The sequence below is a fragment of the Cnephaeus nilssonii genome (genome assembly GCF_951640355.1).
Source record: "Cnephaeus nilssonii genome assembly, chromosome: 4".
Taxonomy (NCBI): Eukaryota; Metazoa; Chordata; class Mammalia; order Chiroptera; family Vespertilionidae; genus Cnephaeus; species Cnephaeus nilssonii.
The window spans coordinates 3,794,225-3,811,795 of NC_137075.1; the positions used below are offsets into that span (position 1 = coordinate 3,794,225).

The 17,571-nt window shown below is 40.0% G+C and overlaps 1 protein-coding gene across 2 annotated transcripts in view; it reads right to left on the minus strand.

Annotated features, from left to right (window-relative positions):
• The window catches only part of COX5A (cytochrome c oxidase subunit 5A), an 18,697-nt gene continuing 1,126 nt past the window's right edge, over positions 1-17,571 (minus strand). Inside the window, exons 2-5 of one of the 2 annotated variants that reach the window (XM_079769073.1) lie at positions 8,015-8,131; positions 4,684-4,805; positions 3,218-3,340; positions 1-163 (exon numbers count right to left, since the gene is read on the minus strand). In XM_079769073.1, the coding sequence (XP_079625199.1) occupies positions 3,227-3,340; positions 4,684-4,805; positions 8,015-8,131 (353 nt within the window). In that variant the 3' untranslated portion in view covers positions 1-163; positions 3,218-3,226. Of the gene's footprint in view, positions 168-3,217; positions 3,341-4,683; positions 4,806-8,014; positions 8,132-17,571 lie in introns of both variants that reach the window. The other variant, XM_079769072.1, reaches the window with a different exon arrangement.

The window sequence follows — 17,571 nt, forward strand, 5'->3', positions numbered from 1 at the left end:
TTTCAGTTCAAACTCATTTCCTTTTTATTAAAATTCAAGTTATCATTACATGGTTTGGTACTCAATAAAGGAAAACTTGTTCAAATAAGGTAATATGTTATCATCAGTATTTCCAGGTGATTGTTTACACTCAAGTAGTATTATCAGTAAATCCTTGGGAAGCCTATCTGTAAGAGAAAACACGAAGAATTAGCCAGGAAATAAAGAAAAGGTAGAAATCTTAAAGAAACATGTTACTGCAGCAAGAATACATCCTATATAACAAAGATCTTCTGGATTCCTTGCAATAATCAATCTATCTATCTATCTATCTATCTATCTATCTATCTATCTATCTATCTATCTATCTATCTATCTATCTATCTAAAAGCCTAAGCGACCATCTGACCATTCAACTGGTAGCTATGATGTGCACTGACCACCAGGAGGCAGACGCTTAATGCACAGGAATGGAAACATGGAACAGACTGATGAATCTCAGAGGGAAGCAGGGAAGAGGGGAGGGCAGGAAGAAATTAACCAAAGATCTTATATGCATACTAGAGGCCCAGTGAGTGCATGGATTCCTGCACTGGTTGGGCCCCTCGGACTGCCTATGGGGATCAGGCGGAAACCCGGCAGTCTGACATCCCCCAAGGGGTCCCGGATTGTGAGAGGACACGGAGGGACCCCACTGGTGCACGAATCTGTGCACCGGGCCTCTAGTATTTGATAAAATAAAAATTTAGTCCAAGTGTTTAGACAACCTTTTTAGAGTCCATTATGAAATATGAACCACAGATAAGAGCTTTGAAAATATAACTAGGGCTCTAGCCGGTTTGTTCAGTGGTTAGAGCTTTGGCCCAAGGATTTGACGTACATTGGTTGCAGGCTCCATCCCCAGCCCCAGTTGGGTCTGTGCGGTAGGCAACCAATCAATGTGTCTCTCTCACATCAATGTTTTTCTCTGTCTCTACCCCTCCCTTCCATTCACTAAAAATCAATGGAAAAAAATCCATTAAAAAAAAAAAAAAAGGATAACATATATATATATATATGAACGACTACAAAATCCTCTATTCTGAATACCTAATTTTCTCTAAGTACTCACAGAAATTTTTAATACCATACAAAAAACTTTCCATATATTATAAAGATGAGCTACCTGAATTCAGGGAGGTGGTGGTTGTGGACAAAAAAAAAAATTAAGATATATGCTCCAAAAAACAAACCCCAAAGTAGATTACATTTTCTGCTTAGTCTGTTAGTAGGATATTTAATAGTTCCTAAAATAATTTTGGGTCCACTTTTATTTCAGTCTCATTTTTTACTGAGAAATAAGAGTATGGCCTTAGTAAATGCCTATACAGAACATGTGGCATAGTGGGTGCAATGAACTCTGAAAACAGTCTGCCTGGGTTTAAATGTAGACTTTGGACAAGGTGCCTCAGTTTGCTCATCAATAAATAATAGGAATAATTATAATAATAGTAACCACCTCACAGGATTAAATGAGCTACTATTTATACAGCACTTAAAACTACGCCTGAGCCCAGCGGGTGTGACTCAAGTGGTTGAGCATCGACCTCTGAACCAGGAGGTCATGGTTCAACTCCTGGTCAGGACACATGCCTGGAGTTGCGGGCTCGATCCCCAGTAGGGGGCACGCAGGACATGGCTGATCAATGATTCTCACCCATTATTGATGTTTCTACCTCTCTCCCTTCCTCTCTGAAAGCAATTTTATATATATGTATATATACACATACATACATACTCTGCCTGACACACATCAAGAATTATATACTGCCCTGGCCAGTGTGCTCAGTAGGTTAGTGTCAGCCCACACACCAAAGGGTCTTGGGTTCCATTCCTCGTCAAAGGCACCTACATGGGTTGCAGGTTCAATCCATGGATTTGGGGCACCTGCGGGAGGCAACCAGTAGAGGTGTCTCCCCTGCCCCCTCCGCCCCCCCCCCTCCTTCCACTCTCTTTAAAAATCAATGGAAAAAATATCCTCAGGTGAGGATTAGCAAAAAAGAATTATATACACTATATGTGTTTGTTAAATAAAATTAAAATATGAATTACTGCTTATATATTTTCTGTTTTACAAAGGATTTTCTGCACACTGCTCACTACCTAGACAACCTTGTGGCTGGTCTTATTACCTAATCTGTCTTTCCATAGAGAATAACTTTTTATTATTGATGAAAATTTACTTGACTATTGCCGAAACCGGTTTGGCTCAGTGGATAGAGCGTCGGTCTGCGGGCTTAAAGGTCCCAGGTTCGATTCCGGTCAAGGGCATGTACATTGGTTGCGGGCACATCCCCAGTAGAGGGGTGTGCAGGAGGCAGCTGGTCGATGTTTCTCTCTCATTGATGTTTCTAGCTCTCTGTCCCTCTCCCTTCATCTCTGTAAAAAGTCAATAAAATATATATATATATTTTTCAAAAAAAGAAAATTTACTTGACTATTAAATTCTAACCTGGGTACACACAAAAAAAATAGCATCAAATTAATAAAATCCTACTGTTAAACAACAACAACAACAACAAAAACAACACACGTTGCCCAGCCGGTGTGGCTCAGGTGTTGAGTGTCAACCTATGAACCAGGAGGTCACAGTTCAATTCCTGGTCAGGGCACATGCCCAAGTTTTGGGCTTGTTCCCAATAGGGGATGTGTAGGAGGCAGCAGATCAATGATTCTCTCATCATTGATACTTCTATCTCTTCCTCTCCCTTCCTCTCTGAAATCAATAAAAATATAAAAACAACAACAAACCACATGTTTAAAAGCATACAAGATAAAAATCTTGAATGCAGTGAAATATCTTTAGTTTTTGTGAGGTTAATGGGCTAGAATTAGGGAAGGGTACTCAGAGGGCTTGAACTCTAGGTGAAACCAATAATTTCTTGGTGGGATAGAGGGGAGAAGACTAAAGCAAATACGGCAAAATAATAATATCTGAAAATCTGGGTGTGATTACATTTATTCTCTATGCTATTTGTGCTTAAAATATTTTATATAGATTTTTTATAAAGGAGGTCTTTACTTGCCTTTACACCAGTAAGAGAACAATTATAACAACTAAAAATAACAATCCTATCTCCTTATAGTTACTCTAAATCTCTATGCTTACAGCCTCTCACTAGACATTTCTGAGAACACTGAAATGCCATTCTCATCTCCCTGGATTCTTTCCTGCTTTATTCAGTAGTATGCTGCTTACCGCTGCGATTTATACTTTGTCAAGGCCCAGTTCCTCTGGAGTGGAGATTCCCAGTTCATTTAAAGTTGGTCTAAGTTCCTGGATGACATAAGGGTAGATTTCCTTATGCGGTCCTGCTTTGTCCTGATGGCAAAAAAAAAAAAAAAAAAGTTCACATTTAGCTTTCTGAGAAGCCTTATCTATTTACAAAATGAACTTGAAAATGCTTTTAATCACATATGCAGAGGCTACTTTTAAGTTAACATATTTGTTCAGTAAAGAGAGCAACTTTGTGGGCACTAGTCAAGGTAGGTTTTTAGAGACACTTTGAAAATAATTAAAACAATTAGACTAAATCCAGAAATATCTTTTTTCAAAGCCTGAGTTACTAGAAAACAAGGTGGTGATGACAGAATTTTGTGAAGGTAATTAAACATGCCCAGCAGGCAATAGGAATAATTAAGTTAACAGAGGAAAAGTTTTTACATTTGCTTCTAATTTGAGACCCTAACTGAATTAACTACTGGTGCTGAATGAATTGACAACCTACAGAACCCTAAATTATCTTATCCATTGTAGATAAAGTAATCTCACATTTTCTTTTTTATAGACCTGAATTTCTTTCTTATATTCCATATTCTTATGAGCTACACTTAGAAAATACTTATTTTCAGGGTAAGAGAGTTTTCATGAATACTCACCATAACATATATTAATATCTATGCGTTGTCACAAAGTTCCCCAGGGACAAATATTAAAAAGTCAAATGGACTAAGACAGTGGTTGGCAAACTGCGGCTCGTGAGCCACATGTGGCTCTTTGGCCCCTTGAGTGTGGCTCTTCCACAAAATACCAAGTGCGGGCGCGCACGTACAGTGTGACTGAAACTTCATGGCCCATGCGCAGAAGTCGGTTTTTGGCTCTCAAAAGAAATTTCAATCGCTGTACTGTTGATATTTGGCTCTGTTGACTGAGTTTGCCGACCACTGGACTAAGACACTGCCAAACTACTACTCTTCTGCCTTTAACAAATTCTAAGTCTCCTTAGTTATATTTTTTAAATTATAAAGTTCTTAATTTTCTTCAGTTAATATGCTATAAATATGTTTAATGTAAATATGTTTAATGTTAAACACATTTGTGTAATAACCACTTCTGGAAAGTCCCATCTTAAGAAACAACTAACAACATTTAATTTCCTATCACAAATAGCACAAAGATAAATTCTAGTTAAACCTTTGTACATACTTAAGGTAAATTTTTAAATGGAAGTGCTGAACAAAAGAGTATCAAGCACAATTTTTCAGGCCTGGGATAAATTCTGTCAAACTTTATTCCAGAAAAATTATTAACTTCACTGTACATTCCCTCTAGCTATATAAAAAATAATTTTAGGTTATCTTAACAAATTAAAAAATAAAGAATATACTGATACCTAGTCAATAGACCACATACTTCCAGAACAAGTTTAATACTATTTCACTGACCTTAACAACCTCTAGGATGCGAACAGCACTAGCAAAATCATTTAACCGTCTGCATGCCCGCAAAGCAGCATCAATGATTTTGGGTTCTGGAACCAGATCATAGCCAACAAGCGTGTTCATCCCTGTCAAATTAAAAAGAGGGGCCATATCAACTTGAAATATTCTCACTTAAACTATAATTTAGTTATCTATATTTTTTGAAACATAGACATATGATCTTGTGATTTATAATAAATATATATTTGGTCTGCTTCTGACACAGAACCGCCAACCCTCCTTGGGATTTTCTAAGTGATGGTGATGGGAGCACAGTGGTGCCTCTTGTTATATTAAGGAGGTAACTTTTGGACTCCCAAGAGTGGGTGTTGGATGTCAGCAGAGACCAATGCTGTGGACAGAAGATTGAAATTTTCAGCCCCATTTCCTGATTTGCAGGGAGGAGAGAGGGCTTGAGGTCAAATTAATTGCCAATGGCCAAAGACTTAATCAATCATGACTAAGTATGAAGCCTCCATAAAACCATATGATAGCCCCTTGGTCCTTTTTTAGAGAGCTTCCCACACTGGGGTACTAGGATGCTTCCATGAGCCCCTGTGCCGGGCCCCAAGCTCCATGAGGATGTAAGTTCCTTCATTTGGGACCTTGCCGTATGTATCTCTTCATCTGGCTGTTGATTTGTATCCTTTAATAATCTTTGTAATAAATTGTTAATCTAGTGAGTAAACAGGTTTTCTTGAGTTCTCTGAGTCATTGGAACCAAGGAGGGGGTTGTGGCAACTTCTGATTTGTAGCCAGTAGGTCAGAAGCACAGATGAACAACCTAGCTTGTAACCAGCCTCTAAAGTGAAGGGTAGTCTTGTGAGACTGAGCCCTTTACCTGTGGAATGTGATTCTACTTCTGGGTAGGGTAGATAATGCCACCCTGAATTCTTGGACAGCCTGCTGGTGTCCAGACTTGTTTGTTGATGTAGGGAAGTCTACCCATACACACTGGAATTGGGTCCTGGAACCTACCAGGCCTCTATTCTTTTATCTATAAAATGAGAGAATCTACTTTTAACAGATGGTAAGATCATAATGACTCTTCCACAATAAATTAGTGGAAAGAACTATGCAGTATCCTGCAGATTAAAGGAAAACAATAACAACAAAAAACAATAAAAAAGACCCCAAAAAACCAACCAAAGAATTCCTTAAATGGAAATACTATTTTCATAATAATTTGCTGGTTTCATTTCAATAAAGAGGGTCATTTTAAACTCATATCTTTAACTCTTAGTACAATGTATGCACCTTGGTTGCTTTAAAATAGATTTGATTGGAAAATAAAAACAACCAGAGAAATGAGAAAGGAGAGTTAATGAAGCCCAAATGAAGACATTAAAGAGATATAGAGCCTGGCAGGCGTGGCTCAGTGGCTAAGTGTCAAACTATAAAGTAGGTCGTCACAGTTGGATTCCTAGACAGGGCACATGCCCAGGTTGTGGGCTCCATCCCCAGTAGAGGGCATGTAGGAAAGAGCCGATCAGTGATTCTCTCTCATCTTTGATGTTTCTATCTCTTTCTCCCTCTCCCTTCCTCTCTGAAATCAATAAAAATATATTTTAAAAAACACAGAGAGAAAGAAATAGAGAAACATTAGTGCACAGACTCAAACATTCAACCAGAAAATAATTGGGCATGATTACTTTCAGCTTTGCACAAAACAACACAATATTTAAACAAAGGACACCAGTGACTATAATGCTAGAATATAGTCACAGAGGCTGAACTCTTGGTCTGAGATAAACTGCCTACACTTAAAGCTATTTACGACTAACTATTAAGACTAGTTATCACCCGGCTGGCGTGCCTCAGTGGTTGAGCATTGACCTACAAACCAGAGGGTTGTGAATCGATTCCCGTTAGGGCATATGTCTGGGTTGCTGATCAATGATTCTCTCTCATCATTGATGTTATTTTCCTCTCTCTCTCCCTCTCTGAAATCAATAAAAATATATTTTTTTTTTAAAAAAAGGAAGACTAGTTATCATTAATGCTACTTACTCATGTTAAATGCACATCTGAAAATTTAGGAAAAATAAGTTCTAGCTTATTTAGACTGGACACTTATTCAGGGCAAGACAAATCATAACGGAGAATAAAAATAACAAAAAACCCAAACTATAACTAAGAAGGGAGAATAACCAAATAACTACTTGTATAAATTATCTAAAAGATACAAAATTTAACTCTTGCTCACCTTGACATTATGGCAGTGGTTTTAATCAGAGGTGATTTTGTCCCCCAGGAAACACATTTGGTTGCCATAACTGGGGGTGGGAAGGGATGAAGGGCATGGGGGTGGTTGGCACCTAGTGGGTAGAAGCCAAGGATGCTGCTAAACATATTACAATGCAAAGGACAGCCCTTGCAACAAAGAATTATTTGCCCCTAAATACCATTGTGTCTGTTTTAAAACCTTGCTTTACAGGATACACTAGGGAAGCTATAATATTTTCTTTTTAAAATATTTTTATTTTTATTGATTTCAGAGAGGAAAGGAGAGGGAGAGAGAGAGATAGAAACATCGATGATGAGAGAGAATCATTGATCGGCTGCCTCCCGCATGCCCCCCATTAGGGACCGAGCCCACAACTCAGGCATGTTCCCTTGCCTGGAATCGAACCCGCAGGCCGACGCTCTATCCACTGAGCCAAATCAGCCAGGGCAATATTTTCTTTTTTAAATACATTTTTATTGCTTTTAGAGAGGAAGGGAGAGAGAGAGAGAGATAGAAACATCAATGATGAAATAGAATCATTGATCAGCTGCCTCCTGCATACCCCCTAACTGGAGATCAAGCCTGCAACCTGGGCATATGCCCTTGACTGGAATCAAACCAGGGACCCTTTAGTTCACAGGCCGATACTCTATCCACTGAGCCAAACCAGCTAGGGCTATAATATTTTCTTTTCTTTTTTTTAAAAATATATTTTATTGATTTTTTACAGAGAGGAAGAGAGAGGGATAGAGAGTTAGAAACATCGATGAGAGAGAGAAACATCGATCGGCTGCCTCTTGCACACCCCCTACTGGGGATGTGCCCGCAACCAAGGCACATGCCCTTGACCGGAATCGAACCTGGTACCTTTCAGTCCGCAGGCCGACGCTCTATCCACTGAGCCAAACCGGTTTCGGCTACAATATTTTCTCATTGCAAGTTGCATGAGAGTATTCAGTTAACATGATGCATGTTTTGTTTTTAACAAAGTAGAAGACTACAAAGCAGTTCATAATTCTATATGGAAATAGACAAAATAGACTGTTTAGCAGTTTATATTACAATTACCTTTACGCAATTCCCAGGCATCAATATCTGGCTTGTTGAAGTATGTCACCCAGCGAGCATCAAATTCCTCATCTGTCTCATGTGACCCATGGGAGTAGCAGCGAACTGACTGGATCCCTACAATGGAGAAACAATAACTTCAATGTACAGAAGAAGTACTTGATATATTGTGTCAATACAATTAAGGTATTTTTTTGTTTGCATTTCCCGTTAAAACACATCCTATATAATCCTATATAATAAAAGGCTAATATGCAAACTGTCACTACGGGTGGGAGTTTGACTCACTGGGAGTTAGACATGAGATGACCACCAGGGGGCGGTGCGGAACGTGGCGGGCATTGTCAATGCAGCGCTGGCAGCAGGTGGCACAGTGGAGGCACTGCTGGCCCTGATGGGCCCCAATGAGAGTGGGACCAAGGCGGGATGGTGGAGCAGGTGAGCGGGCAGCACCAGGCCAAGGCAGGTGCGAAGGGAGGCCCCAGCTGGCAGCTGGCAGCCACTAGGGACCCTACCCATGCATGAATTTCATGCACTGGGCCTCTAGTATAACAGAAAATCTACCACCGTAACTATTTTAAGTGTACAGTTCAGTGGCATTTATATACACTCAATGCATTAAGTTTTGAATCAAATGTATGTCACAGTAGTAAATTACTCAGCAGGTCAAATGAAACAAATTTTATGTATTGATATGAAAAAAATCTTTAAAAAAATTAAACAAAGAAAAGCAGAACCAAAAGTATTATAGGTGTATGTTTATGCTCCCCTCCTCTCCCAATGTGTAATGCTAGCTTGAAATTGTTAACATTGGTTATCTTTGGAAGGAAAAACTTTATTTCTTTATACACTTCAGAATGTCTGAATTTTTACAATAAGCAGAGTATTAATTCTTAATTCAAAATAATGTTCATTCTAGTTTGCTTTTTAATATTTTAAAAATATTATTGATTTTAGGGAAAGAGAAAGAGGAAAGGAGAGATGGGGGAGAGAAACACTGATTTGTTCTAATCATTTGTTGATCTTGTTTGTGCCCTGACTGGGGATTGAACTTGCAACTTTGGTATTCAATCTAACCAGCTGAGCTACCTGGCCAGAGCTTCATTCTAGTTCTTAAATTAATTTATAAGATATATATTTCATAAATTTTAAAAAATCTTATGCTTTCTATCCTATATAATAAAAGCCTAATATGCTAAGTGTCTGACCATTCATTTGACCAGTCACTATGATGTGCACTGGCCACCAGGGGGCAGACCCTCTGATCGGTAGGTTAGCTTGCTGCTGGGGGTCTGGCCGATCAGGAACTGGGCAAGATGGGCTGGACATGCCCTGGAGCCCTACCTTGGTCCCTCCCCAGCTCTGATGGCCCTGATTGGGACTGGGCGAGATGGGCTGGACATGCCCTGGAGCCAACCTTTTGGGGTCCCTCCCCGGCCTCTAAAATATTTCTTCTAATTAATTTCCTTTCAATGTATATTAATTCATGCACCGGCCTCTAGTTAAATTATACTCCAAAATAAATTATACATCCTGACAAAGCAATAGGAATTTATAAAAGAACACTTAAAAGTTCTAAGTGAGATGTTAAAATATATTAAGTGTCAAGAAAACAAGACTTACTTAGCATTCTGCTCCCAATCATTATACTCTTTGTAGTACATATGAAAAGCCTTTCTATTTTAGTTACTGCCCTTCAAATGGACACTGAATTGTGAGTTAGGAAATGTGGAATCTTTCTAAACAGCCTCTGTATGGTAGGGGATGGAGGAGAAGGAAATTTTACCTTTGGGTTTTAGGAAGCAGCAAGTTTTATTTTCCTTATTTGTAAAATGCAGACACCATTACCTTATCAGATTATGATGATTAAAAATGAAAGTCAGCCCAGCTGGTGTGGCTCAGTGGCTGAGCACTGACCTATGAACCAGGAGGTCACGGTTCAATTACTAGTCCGAGCACATGCCCCGGGATGCAGGTTAGATCCCCAGTAGGGGGCACGCAGGAGGCAGCCCATCTATGATTCTCTCTCATCATTGATGTTTCTATCTCCCTCCCTCTCCTTCTTTCTGAAAACATATTAAAAAAATAAAAATAAAAATAAAAATGAAGGCCAGGTAACACTGTCTAGGACTTGGCACTTTGTAGACGGCAGTTAATAAATAACAACTATAAATTGATCCTTGTCTAAAAATGTCTTAATTGACCTTCTATTAATGGATATCATAATTTATAGAAATAAAACATTCTTCAAATTGTATTTTCTATTAGATGAATTAGACAAGCTTGGTATAGAGTCTAGTTATTTTTAAAGGCTTATCAAACAAAACAACCACACAGGCATGTGTGCGCCCTGGCCAGGTAGAATAGTTGGTTGGAGTGTCATCCTGATATGTCAAGGTTGTGGGTTGGATCCCCAGTCAGGGCACACACAAGAATCAACCAATCTACACTAATAAAAGAGAAAGATGCAAATTGACAGTAACTTCACGATGCCCACCAGCCAATCAGGAGTATGCAAATTAACCCAACAAAGATGGTGGGTTAATTTGCATATGCAGAGTGGCGAGGGACGCAGGCGTTCTGCACCGCCCCAGCTGCTCAGGGCCTCTGGGCAGCGTGGGAAGGTGGGGCCGGAGCAGAAAGAGGCAGCTCTAGGGCGGGAGCGGAAAGGTGGTGCCAGCAGCCAGGGAAAGGAAGGCCCATGCCTGCACGAATCTTAGTGCATCAGGCTTCTAGTCCTATATAATAAAAGGCTAATATGCAAATAGACTGAATGGTGGGACGACCAGTCGCTATGATGCACACTGACCACAAGGGGGCAGATGCTCAACGCAGGAGCTGCCCCTGGTGGTCAGTGCGCTCCCAGAGGGGGAGCGTCACTCAGCCAGCTTATGGCTGGCGAGCGACACGGAAGTGGATGGAGCCTCTCCCGCCTCTGCGGCAGTGCTAAGGAGCAGCGAGCCGAGTGGTAAGGAGCAGCAAGCGTTAAGGAGCAGCCAGCAGGTGGGCGGTAAGGAGCAAGGGGTTCCTGGACTGTGAGAGGATGCACGAGTGAATGAATTTTGTGCACCAGGCCTCTAGTGAATGCATAAATAAGTGGAACAACAAATCAATGCTTCTCTCTCTCAAAAGATTAAAAAAAGAATGATCGCCCTAGTCAGCTTGGCACAGTGGATAGCATCAGCTCTTGGACTGAAAGGTCCAGGGTTCAATGCCAGTCAAGGGCATATACCTCAGTTGCAGGCTCAATCCCGGCCCTGGTTGGGACATGTGCAGGAGGCAACCAACTGATGTGGCTCTTTCACATTAATGTTTCTCTCTCTATCTCCCTCCCTTCCACTCTAAAATAAATGGGAAAATATCCTTGGGTGAGGATTAAAAAAAAAAAAAATTTGAGCAAAACAGAAAAAAAGGAGAGGGAACTCATGGACATAGACAACATCACGGTGATTGTGGGGGCTAGGGGTGGAGGTGGAAGAGGGCATAGAGGGGATAAAGGGTGATGGAAAAAAAAAACTACGCAGAAACCTCGGGGCTCTACATATATTCTGAAATTTAAATGTCAGATATATCCTATACACCTTTACTGCTGTAACTGGCAAGAGAAAGTGCAAAAAATAGAAAGAAAATAAGAAAAAAGAAACCAGAAAAAGGTGAAAAGATGGAATACTTGCCAGTTCTGCAGATGGACTGTCACTACTAGATCAAAGCAAAAGGATTCTCACTTAAATCACCATTTGAGCCCTAGCTGGTTTGGCTCAGTGGACAGAGCATCAGCCTGCGGACTGAAGGGTTCATGCCTGGGTTGCAGGCTTGATCCCCATGGGGGGCGTGCAAGAGGCAGCCTATCAATGATTCTCTCTCATCATTGATGTTTCTATCTCTCTCTCCTTTCCTCTCTGAAATCAATAAAAATATGTGTGTTTTTTTAAGTCACCATTTGAGCCTATTGCAAAATACCTGTCATTAGTTACAGAGGACCCCAGCACAAGTCCCAATTTTACGAGAGACCTAAATTTCCATTACAATCTGAGCCCAGAATGAAGTGGGACATGTATATAAATGGGCTGGAATTGGGATACTCTTTAATTTCTATGACAAGAAAAAAGAATGAATCTATAGACCTAAAAGTATTTGGCATGTACAAAACTACACAGAACTAATATTCACATTTAATATATCAGAAAGCATAGATCACAATGCTTCTACCTGCTGTTACCCAAAATTTACAAGCTACCTTTTTCAAAAACTAGTTATCCTTACTAAATACTTAAAGCACAAGTGTAAAATGGTACAACCACTTTGGAAGACTGTTTAGCAGTTTCTTATCAAGTTAAACACACACCTACCATATAACCCAGTAATTACACTTCTAAATATTTACCCAAGAAAAATGAAATATATGTATTCCCTTCCCAGAGGTAATTATTAATTAAATGTATCTTTCTTACCACAAAGTGTTTCATGATAACCAATTCTTTTCCTCACTGCCTGGGCATGGATTTTTGTATTATTTTCTAACTGTGAAAAGATGACCAGCAGCTGCAAATCCCAGTCAAGGAGATCAATGGATCATCTTTTACCCTTTGCACTCGCTTGCTTTTTTCTCGATTCCTTTATTCTACTCAGGATTTAATTTTTTAAATACCCCAGATTTTACAAAGCGCGGCAGTAGAATAAAAAACTGGAGTTTCTTTTCATACAAACTTATTTATTTGGATTTTTTTATATTTCAAATTATTGATACATTCCAAGAGTAATTTGCACTCGACACCCGAGTGCAAAAGGTTAATATTTGTTTACCTTCCTTCTGGGGAGTCCCAAATTACAAACTAGTTATACAGTGAAACTTAATTTGCTCCAGAAGGTTGTTCGAGAAGTGATTTGTTGGAAAACCGAATCTTCCTTCTCCTACCCCGTTAGAAATAATTCATTCCAGACCGCCAAATGATTCTGTTTTAACCTTTTCTTATATACAGTACATGTTTAATATATTGTTTAATCTATAAACAAACATTTCTTAAACTTATTGAACAACCCCTTCTAGCCTTAAACTAGTCACTTTCACTACTTGTTCCAGGGGTATCTTTCAGGAAGTCAGTATGCAGCATCTTTACTTTTTCATGTATCACTGTTTCCAAAATGCTGTCTTGGGCTAACTGCTTTCATTTATACAAATCAACAACAGTTTTTCTACCTCTTCAATTGCCTGTGATCATTGTTTCTTACATATCCTTAGCAATGTTAGCATTAAAATATATATACATACCATTTCTTAACGTTTAACAAATTTTAAAATATGTTTTTATTGATTTCAGAGAGGAAGGGAGAGGGAGAGAGAGAGAGAAACATCAATGATGAGAGACAATCACTGATCAGCAGCCTCCTGCACGCCCCCCACTGGGGATTGAGCACACAACCCTGGCATATGCCCAGACCTTCTGGTCCATAGGTCAATGATCAACTACCAAGCCACACCCCACTGGGCAATGAATGTTAGCATTCTTGATGGCCTCTTTATGTTTTAAAATTGTGCTAATTGTCCATTTCACCAGCAACAAAAACACAAAAATATTCACATTACAATTTCCTGATATGTTAACAAAGAGATTCAGCAGTAAACTCTCATTCTCTCCTTTGTGTGTTACCTACTAGGCGCTTTTTATCATCTCCAAGAAGCTTTTCGTCATCTTGCAGAAATGAAGTTTTGTTCCACAATGGAGACATTTTCCCTATTAACTTAGTCAAGCACCAAATTGTTCAAGATGGGAGAGAAGGCCGGGCTGGTGTGGCCCTGTGGTTGAGTGTTGACATATGAACCAGGAGGTCATGGTTCCAGTCCTGGTTACTGTTCCAGTCCTGGTCAGGGCACATGCCTAGGTTGCGGCTCGATCCCCGAGGGGGGTGGGGGGTTGCAGGAGGCAGCTTATCAGAGATTCTCATCACTGATGTTTCTATTTCTTTCTCCCTCTCCCTTCCTCTCTGAAATAAATAAAAATTTATTTTTTTAAAAGGTACCTCTTATTGGTGCTTGGAGACAAAGGTAACACATCTCTTGATATTTTAGAATTACAACAGCATAATATACAATTATCCCAAACAAACTTACAAACTAATTCTTTGAATGTCTGGCAGCAATTTAAAAAGGACATGAAAGAATTTAATCCCTTCCATTGTGTAGAGGGCCTCCTGAGAAGGCACCTGAGCATTCTATATTGGTCCCTCTTGCCCTTTTTGCCAAGAGGGACCCTCTTCTCACAATCCAATTGCCCACAGCTGTTGCCTGAGCTTTCTGTTCATGTCGAGGTTGAAGCCTCGTGATGACTGGTAACATGGATCTGTCTCTCGCCCAATGGGGCGAGCTGGGCCCTCCCTGGAGAAGAAACCCGGGTTCCCCAAGGTATGTGATTAGTGCTGGGGCCCCGCCAGCAGGCGAGGGGATCCCAAGGCCGGTGCTGGGCGTGGAGGCCACGGGGGCATAGGGTACCAAGGAGACAGAACTGAACCTCACATCACCCTGCTTGGCCCCGGAGGATGGCTGGTTAGCCAGAGACGGGTAAGATTCCTCAGGGAAGGAACAACCTAAGACAGGCACAGTCGCAGAGGGGCCATCAGGAGAGAACTTAGGGGTCAACAGAGGTGGGGCACAGACCCTCACCCCCCCCCCAACTTTGCAGGGGCCTGAACCCTCACCCCTTCTGAGGGAGGTCTCCTGCCCCCATGGCTGCTTAGCTTCCCATGCCCAGCTCAGATCAGGACCCGGGTAACAGACAGAGACTTGGCCGTCAGCAGCTGCCCTCTTACTCCAACAAGAATTGTTTGAGTTGTCTTATACCCATGGTGTGGGGAAGTGGGTTTACGATATCTAAATCCAGCCTAGCACCAGGAATGCTCAGGGCCTACTCAAGAAGGCAAATAATCCTTTCCATTAATATTTACAGGGTAAAATAAGATTGTTGTTAAGAGTATTAAATTTGACAGTAAAATAGTAGTCAAGTTTCAGGCTAATTTAAATCGGATAATTGAAATAAGCGAATATTCTAGAAAAATTAATTGTACTGGACAAAAAGCTGTTCCTAAAGTGTTAACTAAAATTTTTATTGGTAGTTCATCTCATGGTAAAATTGTGTAACATGTAATGAACCTAAAGCAGTCATATTTTAGTGCAAAAAATTAAAATTTAAAAGCTATCAAGACTACATTATAAAATTTCCAAAAGCCTCCTAATATTTAAATCAAAAAAGGGGGGATAGTAGAAGAATATCATGTAAGGAAAAATATCCTGTAAGTAAATTACATCTAGAAAATTTTTACTTTAGAAAATTAACTTTCATTTGTAATGCTAATAACAGCAAGACACCCATGTAAAACATACATGGTGTCAAAACAAGCCAAAGGAAAATCGTTTGGGCAAAAAATGAAAAAGGATCGCAAGTCAAATTTATATACAAGATTCCTTTATTAACTTTTGGTCGAGAATATGCTTGAATATTTTCAGAAAACAACTCCGAGACCATGTGGATTCCTGCAACAGAGAGGAATCGACAGGACTACTCCAGCCATGAAGACAGAAGAGAAGCAGTCCAGAGATGGAAGACGCTGACGTGGCCTTCCCATACTAGCAGTCAGCAGCTGTGCGTCACGGCAGATTGCCCAGGACCAAACCAGAGAGAGTCGGACCTGCATTACCAACATTTGTCCACCATCCAGAACTGAAATATCATTGCTGACATGTACACATAAGGAACTGTTTGACATTGAAATTGGGACTCAAAAGAACTGTTGGCCCAGAAAGAAACTCACTACAGACTGATTCCTTTGCCTGTCAGCATAACCATTATTGCTTGTCTCATTTTCAGTTCTTATAAGTGTATTTCTAGTAACACATGATCTCACTCATCTAGGGGAAATGATGAACAACGTAGACTGATGAACAAGAACAGACCCCGAGACAAGGAAGCATAGATCAGACTGTCGGACCTCAGAGGGAAGGTAGGGGAGGGTGGGGATAAGGGGGAGAGATCAACCAAAGGACTTGTGTGCAAGCATATGAGCCTAACCAGTGGTCACGGACAACAGGAGGGTGGGGGCATGCGTGGGGAGGGGTTTGGGATGGGAATGGGGGAATGAGGACAAATATGTGGTACCTTGTAATCAATAAGGAAATTAAAAAAAAATAAAATAAAAGGTACCTCTTAAATTCAACCCTGCACCAAGAAAGGGAAAAAAGAAAACTCCTCCTACCCTTCCCAAATTATCAAGGTTTAGGATATAGGAACCAGGACTGTGTAAGTTTTAAGGGTTGACTAGAGAATCTAGTAGTTTAAAACATTTTAATGACCTAAGTCAGCAGTTCCTGGAAAACAACTGTTTCAAGTTGGAGACTTCTTCACGGACAAATATGGTATTTGGGTTGCTACTGAACTGGAGCAAATTTGAGGCCCCTCAGGTTAACCTTTTCAGAACTCCTTCAAGTATACTCTCATTTGGCCTTGGAGCACCTCATCCAAGAACCATAATTTTTTTTTTTTTTTTTAATTTCAGAGAAGAAGGGAGAGGGATAGATAGAAACATCAATGATGAGATAGAATCATTAATTGGTTGCCTCCTGCACACCCCCTACTGGGGATCGAGCCCACAACCTGGGCATGTGCCGTTGACCAGAATCAAATCCAGGACCCTTCAGTCCGCAGGCTGAGCCAAACTGGTAGGGCCAAGAACCTTAATTTTTTCTAACTTTCAATTGCATTAAAAACGTCTTCAGTCTCATACTGATAAACCCCAACCTATAATATGCAAAAATGAAATGCAGTATAATAAAGCAAATATATATTAAGCGTTAGTGCCAGATAAGGTGCTAAGAGTTACTTTATCTCACTTAAAACATCACAACCAAATATCCTGATTTTAGTGAAGAGGCAACTGAGTCTTAAGGTTAACTAATGTGTCCAAGGTCACACAGACAGAAAGCAGCTGACACAACTGTAAACAATACTGACTCCTTGTGGCAAATATTTAGGTCTAAGGGACAAATAACTAAAATACAACTTTTTGTTTATGAATTAAACTCTAAGAGTGGGAATAGAACTCTTAGGAGATAAACCACTATGTCCAAAGGTACTAAGAAAAAAAGAATCCCCTTAATTTACAGTTTGCCAAAAACCTCTGGCCTTTTCCTTTACCTGCCACAAAATGAAGTAATTATTTTGAAGGTCATAAAAACCTCCCCAAATGTGTCTATATGAAAAAGTTATAGTATTTACTACTTTCACATTTAGATAAGGAAAGAATAAAGAACTATAAAACCGGACAAGTATCAGGATGGCTCAAAAATAACTGAGGCTAAAAATCAGAAAATTGTTCTACCACTAGTTAAGGAGCCAGTTTCCCAAGACTGGCTTTGGTTTCCTCTTCTGTACAATAAGATGGTCTCCATGATCTCTGATGTGCATGCCAGCCTACCATCGTATGATAAATGAGAGATGAAATCTTAAATTGAATGAAGGGAAACATATTCCTTAGGTGTGTGTCTACTTAAAACACTCAAAATAGCCAAG